This window comes from Tenrec ecaudatus, chromosome 2 (genome assembly GCF_050624435.1).
Source record: "Tenrec ecaudatus isolate mTenEca1 chromosome 2, mTenEca1.hap1, whole genome shotgun sequence".
NCBI classification, from domain to species: Eukaryota; Metazoa; Chordata; class Mammalia; order Afrosoricida; family Tenrecidae; genus Tenrec; species Tenrec ecaudatus.
Genome location: NC_134531.1, coordinates 153,506,873 through 153,526,148, shown reverse-complemented (window position 1 = coordinate 153,526,148; position 19,276 = coordinate 153,506,873). Strand labels below are relative to the sequence as shown.

Sequence of the window (19,276 nt, the reverse complement as noted above, 5' to 3'; positions counted from 1 at the left end):
GGGGTTTTTGGTTGTTTCCATATTTTTGCTATTGTGGAAATTGCTGCACTAAACATAGCCGCACATGTATCTGTCCATGTTATATTCTTAATTTCTGTAGGGCATATGCCTGTAGAGACATTGCTGGATCATAAGGTACTTGAATTTTCATTTATTTAACGAAATGCTATACTGATTTCCATAATGGCTGTACAATTCCACAGTCCCTCCAGCAATGTAAACTTGTTCATATAGCCCCCCCTCCTCTCCAGCATTAGTTATTTTCTGTTTTATTGAATTTTGCCAAAATTGTCGATGTGAGGTGATATCTCATTGTTGTTTTAATTTGTATTTCTCTTATTGCTAAGGATCAAGAACATTTCTTTATATGATTGTTGGTCGCCTGTATGTTGCCTTTGGTAAATTGTCTATTCATGTTTTGTTCCTAGTTTTGATTGGATTATTTGTATTTTTATTTTTAACATGTTGTAGTTTTCTATAGATTTTGGAGATTAGCCATTTATTTGATGTATTATTACTGAATATTTTTCCTAGTCTGTGTTTTCTCTGTTGATTCTTTTGGTGAAGTCTTTATAGGCCATGAATGTGATATTTTTAGTCGGTCCCAGTTTTTAGCTTTGTATTCTATAGTGTAGATATTTTTCATTATGTTCAGTAGTGTGTTTATGGCTTGTATTAGGGTCATTCGTTTATCCATATTTTTTTCATTAATGGTCTCAATAACTGTGTGATTTATATGTAGGCCTTTGATCCACTTTGGGTTTGCTTTTGTACATGGTGTGAGGTATGGCTCTTGTTCTATCCTTTAGTAGGTGAAGACCCACTTTTTCCTGCATCAGTTGTTGAAAAGACTGTCTCTTGGCCATTTAATATGTTTAATTTTTTAAAATATAAAAATAGGTATCTCTAGGTACTTGTTTGTATTTTTGGTTTCCAGTTCTAATCCATTGGTCATCATATCTATCATTGTACCAATATCAGAGTGTTATGCTTTCTGTTGGTTTTAAGGTCTGGGAGTGAAAGTCTTCCTATTTTGTATTTATTTTTTTAAATGCTTTATTCATCCTAGGAATATGCTTTATTTTTTCACAAAAGGTTGGTAATTAATTTTCCACTTCTTTGAAAAACTTTGGTGTGATTTGGATTGGAGTTGTAAAGTAATTTTGGCAATATTGTCAGTTTCACAATATTTTGTCTGCTCATCCTGGAACATAGTAACTTCTTCTATTTGTGTAAGTTCCTTTTGGTGTCTCAAAGGAGTATTTTGTTTTCTTTGTAAAAAACAATTTTTTTGTATAAGCCTTTTGTTTTTCTGGTAATATTTATTCCTAAATATTTAATCTTTTATGTAATACTGTAAATAGTATTGTTCTTCTGATATCTTTTTGATATCATTATCCTTAATACAAAAGAATCTAGTGGGATTTCATATGTTGATCTTATAGCTTGCTAAGCTGCCAAAATTTTCAATCAGTTTGAGCAATTGTTTAATTGAATTTTAAGGGTTTTCTATATACAGCTTTATGTTAATTTCAAATAAAGATACTTGCATTTCTTCTATGCCTGTGTGGATACCTTTAATTTATTTTTGATGTCTTATGGCCATAGCTAAAACTTCCAGAGCTGTATTAAAGTGGTGATAAAGATAACCTTGTCTAGTTCCTGTAAAAAGAAGAGATGATTTAAATTTCTCTCCAGTCAGTGAGTTGCAGGCTATTTGTTTCACATGTGTGGATTTTATTATTTGGAGAAGCTGTCCTTTTTTTTTTCCCTTTTTAAAATAATTTTATTGGGGACTCCTACAACTCTCATCACAATCCATCCATTGTGTCAAGCAGAGAAGCTTTCCTTCTATACGGATTTTGTTGAGTGCTTTTATGAAGAATGCATGCTGATTTTTATGAAATGGCCTTTTCTGCATCGATTGATAAAATCATTTGGTTCTTCTCCTTTATTTGATGTGATGAATTACATTGATTGTTTTTCTTAATAATAAACCACCTTGCATAATTGTATTAATTCCACTTAATTGAGATATGTTATTTTTGATGTTTAATGGAATTCTGTTGGCTAGTGTTTTATTGAAGATCTTGGCATCCATAGTCATTCGAGATGTTAGTCTGTAATTTTCAATTCTATTGATGTCTTTGCCTGGTTTAGGTAGCAGAGTTATAGTGGCTTCAAAAAATGAGTTTGGTAGTATATTACCCACTTGTACATTGTGGAATAGTTTAAATGAAATTGGTGTTAATTCTTCTCTGTAGAATTCCCCAGTGAAACCATCTGGACCTGGACTTGTTGATGTTGGGAGTTTTTCTATGACTAGATCTGTTTCTTCTTGTGTTATAGGCTTGCAAAGATTTTCTACATTACTCTGTGGTAATTTAGGTAAATAATACACTTCTAGAAATGTATCCATTTCTTCTAGATTCTCAAATTTGTTGGAATCAACTTTTCATAAAACTGTATGATTATATTTTTATATTATTTGGTTCTAATGAAATACCATTCACTATACTTCCGTAGAAACCACTGGTAAAGAGAAATACAAACGTGAAGCTATCTCTTCTTGGCATATGGCCATCCAGGCGATCCACCTCTGCAGCTGATGTGTGTTTCCTTCTCTCTCACCTTCTCTGAGGAATCCTGTGCCCTTTGGCGTATACCATGCCAACACATCAGTTTCCACTTCCTTGAGGCACGTAATTTGTCTTCCTTTGAATTATATTTTTTAAGTGTAGGGCAAAAAAAGAAGGATGTAGAGGCAAAATAGGGCTGTAGATTAAAGTTTCCTAATGAAATTCTCCTAGGACAGCCCGTGTCATCTCCGAGAACGAACAGGTGCATTGCTGAGATGGAAAGCAATCCCTTGGTGCACCTTTTGTAGCTTTGCTCTCAGCAATACTCTTCTCCGTTTTCTGAAAATTTCTTCATAAGCAGTCCTTGTGATTGTCCTGGGTCCTTTGAGAAAAGTCTTACCATGATTTGGGATAAAAAAAAACAGTCAGCCTGATCTTCTGAGATGACCCTTTGCCTTGAGTTTACCGCCCCGCGATTCCCTTGGATGCCAGTGTTTTGATTGGACTTTTTTTTCAAACATCCTAAGGAGACTAAGACAGGCAGCCAGCCACTGATTCCATAGACTTGTTTATTCACAGTTTGTGTGGGATGAATCGTGTCTACAGGAACTGGTGGAATACTTTGACCATCTCTCATACGTGAAGAGGAAAACAGCAACAGGCCAGTCGTTCATGCAATGGTTTTAAGAGTTAAACGGAGATAATGTGTATCAGTTGCCTGCAACAGAAATGATGCTGTTATCAGAGTTTTTACAAATTGTCTTTCAGGGAAAACGTATTGATTGAGCACCTATGATGTGATTGGCAGGAGCCCCTGTCGCACTGTGGGTTATGCATTGAGTTGCTAACCGCAAGCTGGTTGCTCAAACCCAACAATCGGTCTTCTGGTGAAAGATGAGGCTGTCTACTCTCCTAGAGATTTAGTTCGAAAGTCTTGGAGCCGTTCTACTCTGTCCTGTAGTGTCAAAGGAGTCAGAATCGACTTGATAGAAGTACTGGTGGCTGTGTGCTTGACATTAGAAACCCAGGTTTCACAGGGTTTCAGCACTGGGCTGTTGAGCCACAGGCTGGTGGGTGGGATATTCCAGGTGCTCCATGTGAGAAACTTTGCAGTGAAAGTGTCCACTGAATTTCATACCTGTCCAGTATATGATAACAGCTCACCTGCTTAGTTAAATCGTAAAAACCCTCTATTGAAGACTGACTGTTGCTTAGAAAATATGTGTTGGTTGTGATCACTGCTAATAGAATTCACTTTGGTAAAAGATAAATGGTAATTTCCCTTTGGTGTTTTTATTTTAGTATCCCAACCCCATGGATAAAAATGTCATCTCTGTGAAAACCGTGGAGGAAAAAATTGGTGAGTTCTCCAAGATTGCCTTTACTTCACTGATGATCATTACATGATACTGATCCTTAATGAAATTATGTGTGCACATGTGGGTGTGTGTTTTTGACAGATGTATTTCTGTACTCGAGGTGAAGATAGAAAGGTCTGGCACTTAGGGCCACCAACAGTTATAGCAATTGAAGAAGACTCTTGTCACTTACTAAATTAGTAATTGATTATTAATCAACATGCAATTGTAACAGCTAACACTTTCCTTAAACTTACATGTGCCAAGACTTTGAACTCTATTAACTCCTTTTAAATGTATTATGAAGATATTTTTATTATCTCTAGTGAATGAGGAAGCCAAGGGAGAAGAGGTTAAATAACTTTTCCAAGGTCACCTGGCTATTAATATGTGTCATTTATTTACATTCTTTTATAGATGCCAAAATGCTGTTAGGTGCCAATGAATTGGTTCTGACTCAGAGGGAGGGATTCTTCAATTTCTTCACCATTGGCTTTAGTGTTTGTTATGTAAGTTTGAATAATAGTTGTATTCACTGGCCTGCCTTATAGGCACGTAAATATTATCCAATCTCAGACAGTATTGTACTTTAAGGTAGATGTTGAATTGGTTGTTGTTGTTTTTTTTTTGACAATGAATGAGATTATTCCAATCCTCTTGAATTTGTCACTCCCAGAATAGAAATCATATGATTGTCACACTCAAAAATGTCCAATGTCAGTCAACTTCAACTCACCAATATCTAGGGTATTTCATTTTGGATGATATTCAGTTCTCCTAGATTCATATCTTTTACACCCCGCACTCTGATTTGTAAGGCATATGTGCAGCTGTTTCTTCTTAGTTGAGTTGCGGTCCATCTTTAACCGAAGGCCCCCAAAGCTTTGCTCCATCCTTGAAATTAAGGGCGACTCTCCTTTGAGGGGTCAGCTCCTCCCCACTCACATTTGACTGCCTTATAACCTGAGGGCCTCTTCATTTGACAGTGTATCAGATAATGTTCCTCTGTTATTCATAAACATTCCACTTCTTTTAGAAGCGGAAAGCCTATTTCTTCTTCATAGACCTAAAAGGGGTCACTGAAACCTGACCACCATGGGTGACGGCTGGTATTGGACATACTGGCAGCATAGCTTCCAGCATCACAGGAACCTGCAAGGCACCTCAGTAGGGAAAACCGACAGATGAGTGGGAGATGACAAAATAAACATGATCGATAGTGTATGTAAGCGAGGTGAGTACCTAGTCATTCGAACGGCTTAGATGGATAGTGTCTGGAAACTTACTGCCGAATCAAGTGGCTCAGTGTGGCCTAGAACAGGTGTTGGAAGTCCATGACCCATGTGGCCTGTTTTTGTGACTAGTGTTTTATTGACACTCAACTGAATCAACTTTTTTCCATATTGTCTGTGGCTGTTTTTGCATAACAATGAAAAAGTTGAGTGGTTGAGACAGATTGACATAAAAAATCTGAAATATTAACTGTCTGACTTTTAAAGAAAAAGTCTGAAGGCCCCTGGAAGATAATCTAGGAGTCTCCTTTGCCATCCTCAACAATGAGCATTGCCATTTAATGTACAAACCTTGTGAGTCTCCCTGGCCGAGGACTAATTTACTTACTCTCCAGCCTCTGAGAAAACTGGTCCTTCACTGGCTCTGGGCCCCTCTCTTGTTGGGTGAACACAAACTAGGACATTTAAGACTATTTCCTACATTTCTCTCACAGTTTTTATTTTTTTAATGGTTTATTCAGACTTTAATAGACAAAGAAAAGTTGTTTTGGCAATATAGAACAGGATAACTGCTACAGTACAAATCATGATTTAACATTTAATTAAATATTAAAATGCTGTAAAGCAATTCCTGTTTTAAGACACTTGAAATTACATGGAATAAGTAGATAACTAGCTCCACACCTGGCTTATTGCACCCCCACTATTCTTTTCTAATTACTTTAAGGGACTCGAAAAATTATTTCAAAAAACTGACCAGTAGTTTTTCTTAAGAGAAAAACAACAATAACACCTCGAAGTTCTGGTGACTGCTAAAGTATGAGTAGCTTACAATACAGACTTCCCTTCCCGTGGCTTCCTTCTCCTGCGTTTCTGCTCGTCCTGGCCCTCTCGACCCATTCATAACGGGTCAGCTGGAAGCATCCTTAGGGAGGGTGAGAAGAGGCGATCTATATTGTTGAAGCTGCCATGCAAGGCAGAGAGGGGATTCCCAGCCGGACTTTCTAGCAGGCGCACCTGGGAAATCGATTTCATGAGTTCCTTCTCCACCCCTAGTTCTCCATTTCCTCACACTCCTTCTACGAAAGGTAGAAGCAGTTTTTATTTTTTAAGTGAAAAGAGACCGCGAATTTGCCCATGCGGCCACACTCACTGAAGAACCTTATGATATGGCTTCAGCCAGGAGTCATTTCCAGTCCTGGTTTTGTCGCTGCGTGTTTCTCCGAGTCTGTCTCGTCACCTGCCGAGTGGCAGCATCCTATTGCTTCTGCTCTGGGTTGTTGTGAAGATCATAGGAAAGAGTCCAGTGCATATTTCAAAGAGATCTAAAATGCTAATTGTAGTTTTCACTGTTGCCCTCAGGGGCATCTTTGCCTCTGGGAGTGGCCAAGCCTGTAATAGTGTGTGTGTGTGCTCCTTGCAGGAGACGGCCCAAGGGCTGCCTGTGGGGCCAGGAGCCACTTCTTAGTTGATCACGGCTTCAGAGCTCAGCGTGTTTGCACCAGGGGACTAGAGTCACAAGACCCGGGGCTTTAAGAACCTCTTTATTAGTGTATCTCCGTCAGGAATGGATGCTGAAGTTCATCATTCTGCCTCTGTTTCCCTTTTTTGTTCCCCAAACCCCAACGAAATTCAGTGCCATAAAGTCACTTCGAACTCATAGCAGCCCGATAGAGCAGGGTAGAACTTCCCCCGCGGGTTTCCGAGACTGGAACTGTACAGGACTAGAAAGCCTCGTCTTGCTCGGGCAGAGCGGCTGGTGGTTTTAAACTGCCGGCCATGTGGTTAGCAGCTCAGTGCATGACCACTACGCCACCAGGGCTCCAGTTTTGTTAACTTAGCATTTAGTTCTTGCCTTTTACACGTCTGGTCCCAGGTGGGAAATTCCCTCTGAAAGAGAACGGGCTCAGCTAGAATGCTCTGCTCTTCTAGGAGGGTGGAAAGTGTGGCCGATAGAACTTACCTGTAGCTTTAAGTTTTGTAGCTGGAAATAGGTACTTGAAAATGTGTTTGGTGCAGAAGGGGGCGGATTCAGCCTCGGCTCTCCATATTTGTGTGAAGGCATTCTTCTTTAGAGTTGAGCTGAGGCGTGATGGCCATTGGCTGCTTTGTGGCTGGAGCGCTGACGTCGACAGACCAGAGCAGTGAGTGATGTGCGATCGTTTTATCCTTGCTTTGGGATGTACAGCGAGAGGACGTGCTTTATGCTCATTCCGTGCGATAACTGTCTTTGGAAAGATCTGGCCCAGAAATGTGGGCATGGAAACAGGTTTGAGTGAAGTCTTTTCTCTTGGATTGCTCCCTAAAAAAAATTGAGGTTGACATTAAGCATTTTGTTGACATTACGACAAGGATATGATTTTTTTTGGGGGGGGCACTGTGTAAATAAAACCTTTCTCTTTCTAGATATATCCACAGGGATCATTTACCGGAAGAGGATTGCTGTCTGTAAAAATGTGGTCCCAGAAATTTTGCGGAAGGTAAACTCAGAATGTAATCCGACTGGGCATGACACCGGGTGAGAGAGCATCTTACGATGTGAAAGACGTGGGATGTCCCCAGTCCTTGCACCTCGCAGTCCTCCACAGCAAGGAGGCTCTCCGCGCTCACCTTCAGTCTGGGCAGACTCCAGTGCCAGCAATATGTTTCCTTTCTTTGTGTTTCGGTGGTGACGGGAGGTGCTCTTAGTGAACATACAGATGGCCTCTACTTATCTTACAGATACTGTGGGCTTTTTGTACGAGGCGATTTTTTTCACCTGTCCAAAGTTAGAAATGGCTTTTAGGTAAGAATGATTAGAATTGGGCATATTGTAACTCTTTAGTCTTAATCTTTAATAAGAAAGCTTCAGAGTCCACTTTGCTGTCGGGGAGGACAGGGCAGGGGATTTCAGGGAGGGCCTGTGCTCACTGCCCGGCTTCCTGTGTGCGTTTCTATAAAGTGACAGCATTGAGATGGAAGTCTTTGATAGCCGATTGTTTTCTCTCTTTGAACCCTTCAAGCCCGCTGGTGGCACTTCGTTGGAAAAGGTCTGTGGCAATCTTTAATGGCACTGCATGAAGCATCGGGGGTTTGTGGGCAGGGGAGGGCTTTTTGAGTGATGAGGAAGCAAGAGGGCGAGCTTCTGGCCAGGCCCCTTTTCAAACAGCTCCGATGGTCCTTCCAAGCCCCAAGTGGTTTGCGTGCCATGCAGAGCCCAGCTTGGCGCCTGCAGTCGGCTTACCTGTTACATCGCTGTACTGTGTATAGAAACAATGTTGACTTCCCTCGCTTCCTCATCATAGATTAAATGACTCCATCACTTCATTCATGAGCAGAAATCAGGTATGAAAAGGAAAATGAGCTTTAAAAATTTTTTAGATGGTCAAATGTACTGCACTGTATACAGTGAATTATTACTGACTTTTCCCACAGTGTGTGTACCGTCCCTTTACCCTGTATACGTGCTTTGGATTTACTATTTAAAAAGGCATTCCCCTTTGTCTTGTATCTCAATTCTTAAATAATGTAAAGATACCTCTGACTTGTACAATTCGTAGTTTTCCATGTCTCCTCCACCTAGAAAAACATACATTTCTTAGTATTGGACAGAGTTTAAAAGGAAGAAAATACTTTACCTGATAATGCCCTGCATGCGACTTCTCCTAAGTGGGCCTGTTAGACTCCATCAATTTAAGAAGGCCATGACCAGCCTGAGAGGAGATGTGAAGGAGGCTGACAATTGACTTAGTGTTTAGCAGTTAGGGAAATCAGGTCAGGGACTCTACAGCTTGCATAAATTCTGGGTCATTTGCATGTCCTCACCAGCTTTTAGGAAGGTCACAGTGTAGTTGATGATCAAGGCTTGTAGTAATTGGTGAGCTACCATCTGTATATCAGGGTTCCTTGTCCTCTTAATTATCCAAGATCAGAAACAATCTGGATGCAGTCATGTATGCTCTTCCTAAATTGAGAAAGCTCTCCTCCCTCTCTTGGACAGGTGAGCATTTTAAAGATACCTGACGTCCAGTTAGAAGAGGAATCATGGCTCAATCTTCAGGAAAGAAGCATGGCAATACAGAGTCATTGTCTTACCTGGACACAATATGCATCTATGAAGGAAGAGTCGGTTTTTCGGGAAAGTGTGGAAAATCCCAATTGGTAAGACTACCCCCGTGTGTGTGTGTGTGTGTGTGTGTTGAGTTAGGGATGCACACATGAACCACCCAGTTTAAAGAACTATGATTCTATGCTCAACATCTGCTTAACTCAGGGATACTTTAAACTTTTAAATTTAATGAATTAATTTATTGGTACAGTTCATTGACATGTTCAATCATTGCCATGATCCATTTCCATATTTTCCCCTCATCTTTAAAAGCTCAGTGTCCCCTAAGCAGTGTAAACTCAGAGATTCTTTGTTATAAAAGCTTATGTATATAAATATATACAAATTGATTTTTAATCACACAGATTTTTAATGAACATATTTCTCTTTTGGGGGAAAATAGCTCAACTCCTCTTTGACCAACCTGAGATACACAGACCTAGTTTGTTGAAAGTGAGGCGGACTTGAAGCATTTGTTGATGAAGGTCTAAGACTTACCCTTCAGTACAGATTCCAACTCAATACAAAGAAAGCAACAAAAATATTCTCACAAGTTGACCAGTAGGTAACATCATGATAAACGGAATGAAGATTGATGTCGAGGATTTCATCTTGTTTGGGTCCACAATCAATGCTCATGGAAACAGCAGCCAAGAGATCAAATCTCTCACTGCATTGGGCAAAAATGCTGCCCACGGCCTCTTCAGTGAGTTGCAGAGTGAGAATGTCACTTTGAAGAAGAAGTGCACCTGACCCAGGCCACAGACAGCATTAAAATGCCCCTTTGCATGTCGACTGCGTGCATTCCTGTGGCATCCATCGTCCTGGCATAGTGAACCACACGACTGTCTGATTCACAATGGCCAAGGCCAGCTCCTCTCTGCTCACTAAGGCTGACAGGGATAATTTATCTAGATTGTATCGAGGTGATTTTCCTCTACCCTTTCAGTGTGCTAATACACGAATTCACAGTCATCATAGCGCGCCAAGATGTTCTTTTGCCTTCAAGTCAGCACTCACATTAAAATTATTTTTAATTTTATAACATGAAAGAAATGCTTACTTCCTTTGAAGGTAAAAATAGTAAAATACAATATGCAGCAGTTATTTACTGTGATGATGGCTGGAAATATTATTTCCGAGGTTTAACTGTGTTCTGGTGGTGACCATTATGTTCACCTGAAATTTTTAAAAAGAAGTCTGTCATTATAATGAAGGTAGTAAAGTTCTTAAACCCAAATAAGTTAACTTCCCAAACCTCAAATCCCTTCATAAGCTCTACAGTTTGCCCAAACCAGTCTTGTCCCCCAAACCTTGATGCAAATGGTTCGTTCACACTCTCAACTGTCTAAAAGGGTGGGTGGTGGTTGAGTGCATCCACAGGTGCGTTGGAAGAAGGACTTGCTGATTGACTTCTGAAAAGCCAGCCATTGAAAACGCTATCCAATGAATTTCTACTCCGACCCACATAATGTGGACATGAGGCATGCCTTTTTTGTGTTCCAACAGCCCATGGAATGAGGGTAAATGCTGAATCCTGTTAACAGCCAAAGTGGCTTTGCTGAGAACCACCCACAAGCCTTTATTCCTCGATCTATCTCATGATAAGCTTTTTATAGAGAATCCATATTTGGTATTTAGTATAAAGGCTGTGACCAGTGGTGTCATGGTTATGTTTGGGCTGCTAGCTGCCCAAACGTCACTAGTTCACAACCACCAGCCACTCATTGGGAGGAGACTTTCTACTCCTTAACAGAGTGACAGTCTCAGAAACCCACAGGGCAGTTCTACCTAGTTTTATAGGGTCACTATGACTCAGAATCAAGTTGATGGGAGTGAGTTTTGTTTTTTAAAATAGAGCTAGTATAAGGAAGGCATGATCAGATTTTATATTAACAAAGAAAAAAGTAATTTTGGGCAGCAAACTCACTTCATTTCATTTTTAATTTTGAGATTTTTTTTTTTAGCTGTTGCCTTGTCTTAAAAGCTAAACTGCACCTTCCTCAGTATAAAATGATAGTTGGCCCTGGAATTCTAGGGAAAACTTCCTATAGTTCCCTCCCCCACCTTGTTTTGTTTCTTTAAAAATTATTTTTGAAATAATTTCACACAATTCTAGAAAAGAAGCTAAGCCAGAGCAACAGAGATACCATGCGGGTTCCTAGAGATAGTGTCTGTTACCTCATTTCTCTGTTCATTCCAAGTTGACATTTAGATGTTTCTATTTGTGTTTGTTTTCTGATGACGAATAATGCAGTGGTGAACGTTCCTTTGAAGACATCTCCCATTTATGTAACTAAGGTAGATTGAGTAAAGAGGGATTTCTGCAGGAAAGGTTATGTTTTGATCTTTATTTTGATACATACTATTATATCCTTGTAGGAAAAGGTACTCCTGATTTCTACTTTCTTTTTCTTGCTTTGACGTGTGATATTCTAGTCATTTTGGGAACATTCTGTTTTATGTTATTGACACAATAAGTGAAAACTAAGGAGCCCCAGTGGTGCGGTAGCAGGTGTGGTCCTGTTAATGACCAGGTTGGTGGTTGAAACCTACCAGCTCTCCTTGGCATAAAGTGGAGGCCGCCTGCTCTTGTCCAGATTGGCAATCTTAGAAACTTTAGGGTCACTGTGAGTCTCTACAGCTGTGGATTTTTTGAAAGGCAAATACATGTTGACACATACTTAATGTCAAGGTCAAAGTTAGCTTTTTGCCAGTAGTGTCTTTGGGGCTCAGGTTAAATACTTTGCTGAAGTTGATAAACTGCATGAGATGCTGAGGCGAGATGTGAATCTAAGTCTCTTGAACTTCGCCTTGAGCAATGTGAAGAAATATAAAAAGTGTGGGTTTATGTCGCACCCCGGAGTACTTGAGTGCCAGGCTAGCTGCGCATTCCCTTGGCAGCAGGCAGCCACTTGGGGTTTTTTGAACAGGCGATGACGGGATGAAAGCCGTGGTTCAGACGCCAGGCAACTTGTGTTTTCTTAGTTCTTGACATGGCCTGAGAAAGGCACTTAGATAGACATTCTCAGTGACAGTAAGATGGGGTGCGGTAGGGGAGGGGGTGGCTGTCATCAAAGAAAGAAGGACATAGACTTACTTTGCTTCCCCTGCTTTTCCAGGGAACTTGAGGGTAATCTATCTACTGTACCCAGAAGATGAAAAATTGACCTTTTTTAAAGGGGAAAAAGAAAAACCCTGCCATGACTGCTGAGCCCAATATTAGACCGTCAAGCTGTCAAGCTCTATTGGTTAGCAGGTGTGGGCATGTGACAGGCAACCTGATGCCATTCTGTCCCTGTGCACAGCTGGTCAGCTCACTTCAGAGGAGGCTTTGAAATGGGTTCTGTGTGGCCGCTGACCAAGCCTTGTTTTGTCCCTCTCTCCACAGACCTCAGTTGGGCTCCCCTCTAACATCTCTATACTGGCGGCACCTTTTCGGACAAGTGACTTGAGTTGCATCATTCTATATTACCTCCCTCCTGCCCCCATATACGGTGCCGTCACAAGCTGGCTGATTTCTTTTTATGATTTCTTCCTTCACTAATCCAATCCAGCCTTTCTTAGGATGGGATTCCTTCCTTTGGAAAGATAGTGTTATATGATTTTCTTTCACTAATCCAGCTCTTCTAGAATCCATTTTGACATGCCAGGCCCCGGAGAAGTCTTCCTGTGCAGACCCCACGTGGACGACTTGTATCAGCTTGACTGTCTATAAATAACAGAAGTCCTGGCTCAGGTAGTTGATACCAGCCAACCCTTATGTAAGTTTACTGTGTGCCAAACACTGCTGTAATTGAATACTGATGAGTGTATGTGTACAAATAAATGAGGGCACTTCAAAACATTTATGGAAATATTATAGTACCTTTGAATTCCAGGTTCCCACAAACTTTGGGAAGTCCTTTCATATATGTATATATACTGTAGCTATACATTCATTGAATCTTCCTAATAACTCCGTGTGGTGGGAACCACGACTATTTCCATTATACAAACCGAAGCTTAGAGAATTAATTTACTTGTACAGCCTTAGATTGGCTGTAATTGACAGAGCCAAGTCAAACATGGGAACTGTAGTCTCAGAATCTTTAAGGAACAGTGTTATTACCACGGGACACTTGTTTCCATGGCTTCATGTTTCTTTGTATTGTTATTATGAGGTACTGTCAAGTTGGCTTTGACTCAAGGGATTCTCTGTACAAAGGACCAAAGCACTGCACCCTCCTCACAGTTCTTAAGCTTGAACTCATTGCTGTAGTCACGGTGTCAGCCTATCCGGTCACGGTCTTCCTCTTTTTGGCTGTCCCTCTACTTTACCAAACAGGCTCTCCTTCTCCGGGTAGTGTTCTCTTCCGATAATGTGTCCAGAGTTCCAGAGAGGAAGTCTTGACATTTTCACTTCCAAGGAGCATCGTTGCTGGGTTTCCTCCATATAAGATTGGTTTTTCCTTCTGGAAGTCTATGGTACTTTCTGTGTTGTATTTATGTCGTGCTTTATTGTAGGAAATGATCTACTCTTCTAAAGCCAATGTCTTCTGTATCATTATCGTTATTCCAGCCGAACAGAGTACTGTAGGAGATGATGAGCAATGCAGAGAACTGACTGGAATGTCCACGACCAGAGATATGAAGCATTGCGTTCATAAGCACCCTCAGAAAATACGTCAAAGGGTTACAGATAGTCAGCAATATAACACAGCTACAGGAAGTGAGTAAGAAGCCCTTTACCTAACACCCTTTCCCAAAACCCACTGCCACCGAGTCGATTCTGAGTCACAGTGATCCTAATTAGGGTTTCTGAGGCTTTGTAAATCTTTAGAGGAGCAGACAATTTGCCTACTTACTTAATAATTTAGAATAATGGTAATAATATTAACACACTTAATGGTGTGTTGCTTTGTCTCTTCAGATTCTTCCTACCTTTTAAAATTATTTTATTTTAAAAATTTATTTTGTTGGGGGCTGGTACAACTCTTATCACAATCCATCTATCCATCCATTGTGTGTCCAAGCACATTTGAAAATTTGTTGCCCTCATCATTCTCAAAACATTTTCTTTCTACTCGAGCCCTTGATATCAGCTCTTCATTCACCCCCCCTCCCCACTCACCTCTCCCTCATGAACCCTTGATAATTTATAAATTATAATTGTTTTGTCATATCTCACACTTTCCATAGTCTTTGTCAGCACCATGATTTTCACTGGCTCATTCTTCTGCGATCTTCCCTATTCAGTGTCCAGCTTTCTCACACACAGGAGGTGACTGACCATCCCGTGGCTTAGGAAAGGGGAACTTCAATTCTCAGAGTGATCTTTTCCAACACTGTAAAGAGGTCTTGTGCAAAGACTTTTCATGTCCAATGCCTCCTTTGAAATTTTAACTGCTGATTCCATGACCATTGGTTGTGGATCCAAGGAAAATGAAATCCTTGACAACTTCAATCTTTCCCCTGTTTATCATGAGGTTGCTTATTGGTCCAGCTGTGAAGGTTTTTATTTTCTCTATGTTAATGTATAATTCCCAATGAGGCTGTAGTCTCTTGCCTTTATCACTAAGTGCTTCAAGTCCTCTTTGTTTTCAGCGAGCAAAATTATGCCACATTGCAGGTTGTTAATGAGCCTTCCTTCAATCCTGATGCTGCATTTTTCATATAGTCTAGCTTCTTGGATTATTTGCTTAGATACAGATTAATGTAGTATGGTTAAAGGATACAACTCTGATGCATACCTTCCTTGTTGTTCAACAATGCACTATTCACATAACTACCTCTTGGTCCATGTACAGGTTCCTCATCAGCACAATTAAGAGTTCTGGAATTTCCAGTCTTCTAGGGTATAGATATGACCCATACAGTCAAACACATGGTGTTCTGATAAATTTCCTACATTAGTAGAGACAGACTGATTCACTGCTTTATATTATGGCATGAGATCGTTAAGGTTTATTGTGCCAACCTGTCCAATAAACACATGTGAGATTAATTGAAGGGCAGAGAGATAAATGGCTTGGTGAGCCTCGCCTTTCTCGATCTCCGGTCTCTTGCTCTCTGATGGTCGCACCAGGGTGCAGCTGCCTTAGCCAGTTCCCTCCTTCAGCTTCCAAGGCTCACTTCCTGTAAGACCTCCCTGAGGCGAAGCCACATGGACCTACACTGATGCAGCCCTGAGTGCTGGACAGCGTGTGGAGACCCCTGCCAACGCTGAGATGCTTACATGCTCACTGATTTGGCTTTCCTCCAGCGGTCGACGTCATTGTGTGTGTTTTGTGAGATTGAGGAGGACTTTGTAGATTGGTGTCAGACATATGGGCTAATGTTGGACGTAGGGGTTGGGCAGCACTGGGTTGGGGTGCTTTCTTAATATACACTTACCCTTTATATAAAACTCTTTCTTAAACATATGAGTTTCTGTGGAATTTGTTTCTCTAGTCTACCCAGACTAATACACGGCACTTGGGCCAAATTTGAAAATAAAATTGCTAGCAATTACACAAATCTTCATCTGAACCTAGAAACACAATACAAAACATTTAAAGATGCAATTTTTGTGGGAATGTGCATGATTTATTGTGTGGATTAGGTCATAGATTTTCAATTTGGGAATGGAGAAGGCTTCTTGTTTTAGAATGTCCAGACGGAAGAGAAAAGGTTTCTATTCTCTGAAGCCTTACATCGGATGTAAAGTTTATTGATTCCATTCTATTTCGTTTTTGCTCTTATTCATTGAGGAGTCCCATGGTGATCCACAGGTATCATGGTTCAGCTGCTACCTAAAGGTCATCAGTTTGCTATCACCCAGAGGGGAAACCCGCGCTGGTGCTCCGATATCAGAAAGCCTGCTCCCGGAGCACAGTTGCATGTGGGTCCTCGGGAGTGGGGATCACCATGAGATCTCCAGTTCTTTGAAATCCATTGATTTGCTACTTCCCAGCTCTCTTCCTTATTCCTGTAACACAGTTTTATTGTACTAAGTGTGAATATAATCCGTATGCTTTGAGTTGGGTTTAACAATGAACATTTACTTTATCAGAGTAATGAAGTTCCAAAACACAACCATCTTTTGGTAAAAGTGTTTTCTTAGGCTTAGCTCTTTTCCATACCAGTGTGTGTCTGTGTGGTAAGTAACTACCTTCATGGTGTGTTCAAGCATGGTTGGGGTTTGCATCAGTGGAGATGGGCCCTGGTCATGCTGTTGCAGATGAGCGGCAGCGTCATTCTCCTGTACCTCGCTTTGATTGGCTCAGTGCCTTCATCGTCCATGTCAAAGACCTCCTGCATGCCCTCTCATGCTTATGAACCTTATTACTTGAAATTAAAAAAAATACCTTAGCCTAGCAGAGCATGCTTTAATAACATTGAGTATATATATCCCTTGGATAGATTGAATCGACATTCATAAAATAATCAAGGCAATTCCTTCTAGAGTACAGTCAGACAAACAAACAAACAAAAAAACCCAAATCCAATTTTGCAGCAAGATTAAGTTAATGGGATGAGCAACTATTCTTAGTTCAATAAGTTTTCATTACTATTGAAATTATTGAAAAAGAGGAAACTTAGAAGTGTACCTACTCTATTCCAGTTCTCACATGCACAGGTTTACTCCAAACAAAACATGTTCAAACGTGCTTCTGCAACTAGTAGATGGCTGCAGGCCGCGTTTCTCCATTAATACACTTGGCTTAGTCTCATTAGGGGGCTTTGAACAAAGTTCTAATCAAGGCTGTGACTTCCACAGGGATCAAGTTGGCCAATTAAATCCAAGGCAGGGAAGTCAGCTCCGAAGGCTCTTGATGGAATTGCTGGAAGGTCACAGGGTGATTATGGGAAGAAGTTTTCAGAAAATGGAAAACTTCGTTGGGGAGATAAGCCATAGAAGTTGAATGGAGGAGTTTTTCCCCATCACAACAGTGCACCTGCTTATTGGTCCAGGAGATGGCAAGGGCCGTCCGAGGAGAATTTCAGTGGGAAACTTTACCCCATCCAGCCCCCACCCCTGAACTTACACCTTCAAGTTTCTTTCTGTTCTCCAAATTCAAAGAACATTTTCTTTATTTATATGTTGCCATCTATCTATCTATCTATTTATTTATTTATTTATTTATTTATTTATTTATTTATGTCTTTTTTTAACCAACAGTTATTGGCACATAATTTGCATGTCATATAATTGAACAGTTCAGTCGTCCAGTCACATCAAGGGGAATTGTACAGTCACCACCACATTGATCTTAGAGCGTTCCCTGCCCCCATGGTTGAACCACCTTTAAAATGAGGTGTGCAATCACCTGCTCCTGCCCTCCTTATTTCCTCCAGAAAGCCCCTTTCCCTCCCTATCAAAGAACATTCTGGAGGAATATGATTTGAGCCTTTTGAGGATGCTCAAACTTCCAGTTTAATGTGACATAAATGAAAGAGCATACATTTATTGGGGAAAGGGCTTGAGAGGTGAAGCCATCTTCAGAAGTGTATAGACCTAGATGGGGGAATTGTTGAGAAAAAAATAACTTTGTGTCATGATATTTTGGTTTAATAAGGTTTTTAAGATTTTATATAAATATTTTTGGACTTGTTCTCATATATATTCTTGAAAATAAGATGTGTGGTGAAATTTCTTAATCGGACACTTCTACCCAAGTCTCGGTAACTTCCATCGCATGACTTGGTGAGACTACGCAAACTCTTGCACTGCCCTTCAGTTGATGCCGACTCATAGCGACAGGACAGGACAGGGTGGAACTGCCTCGTGGACTTCTGAGATCGTAACTGTGGACAGGGATCGAAAACCCTGTCTTTCTCTCACGGAGCAGCTGGTGGTTTGGAGCTGCAGTTCTTTTGGATTGCAGCCCATTGTGTAACCATTTCACACCCAGGCACCGCCCCATCAACGGTGTGGGTACTATGAAGAGAGGCGATGGGCAGAGGGCAGTTTTTGTTACCAGCCCCGTATCTGTAAGAGGAGTGAGCCATCTGTGATGGGCCGTCTTTGAAGCAGTGGGGAAGAAGAGAGAGACTCTAAGGCTCTTGGAAGCTGAGACCAGATGCATCACGGACCGTGGACCAGAGACGCAGGTGCAGCTCTGAAACGATGGAGTACCTTCTCCTTACCTGATGCACGTGTTGAAACTTTTATATCCTCGAGTACTTATGTGGCACATCACAATGTAGCTGACACATTGCAAGGAACTGATTTCGAGCCTCTTTTTTGGGGTCTTGTATATCCACCTTTTCCTTGCTCTGAAGTTTGTTTTTCTTTACTCCAGAAGCAAACGCGACAGCCCTCCAGTGTATTTCAGATGGCACTGGTCTGCTTGATTGACCTCCAGACTTCCCTCTGCTCAAGGATTAAAATCTCCTGGTTGTGCTCCCTTTACTTAGGGATTATTTCTAAGTCCCAATCCTGGCAATCAAAGGTTTGAGGGTGGAGTTGTCTAATAGCCTGAATAAATACCACAGTGTTTGCTCACCCAAACACGGTTCCCGTGCTCACATTGACCTTGACTTCCAGTGCACTGGTAGGTGCTCAAACACTTAGTGGATCACATGACCACTTATGAACAGCTGAGCAACAAGACCCTCTCTGTGTGAACATGACACGGAGGCTGGAATCTTATTTTTGGCTCATTGAGACTGCCTTCCCCAAGACGCTCATTGCTCTTTTCTGTGTGTGGTCCCGTAATGTGGGCCTCCACTGTTCTCACACTCGGTGCTCAGTGTCCCATGTCAGCTAAGCCTGGAGATCACAACTTACTTTTGTCTTCTCAGCATCTAGCACAGGGCCTGGCACCCAGCCGATAATAGCCATGACCCATTCTTGTGTGAATGATGACTGGATGGTGATGCAGATGGAATTCCATTCGTTGCAGACAGAAATGGGATGAGAGACAGAGACAGGGTGAGGGACTTACTGCTACTTGTACTGACCTTTCTCTTTCTGAGACCAAATCTTTGTGGGAGAAAACAGCCTCCTCTGTCTCCTTTGTGCTTAGCCGTTCCTTGCTTAACTCAACAGGCCCT

At 41.1% G+C, this 19,276-nt stretch overlaps 1 protein-coding gene across 2 annotated transcripts in view; it reads left to right on the top strand.

Annotated features, from left to right (window-relative positions):
* PRELID2 (PRELI domain containing 2) overlaps window positions 1-19,276 on the top strand; it is a 98,502-nt gene that overhangs the window by 23,822 nt on the left and 55,404 nt on the right. For both annotated transcript variants that reach the window (XM_075541763.1, XM_075541764.1), the window contains 3 exons: window positions 3,882-3,939; window positions 7,576-7,649; window positions 9,149-9,309. In XM_075541763.1, coding sequence (XP_075397878.1) covers window positions 3,882-3,939; window positions 7,576-7,649; window positions 9,149-9,309 — 293 coding nt within the window. The remainder of the gene's footprint in view (window positions 1-3,881; window positions 3,940-7,575; window positions 7,650-9,148; window positions 9,310-19,276) is intronic.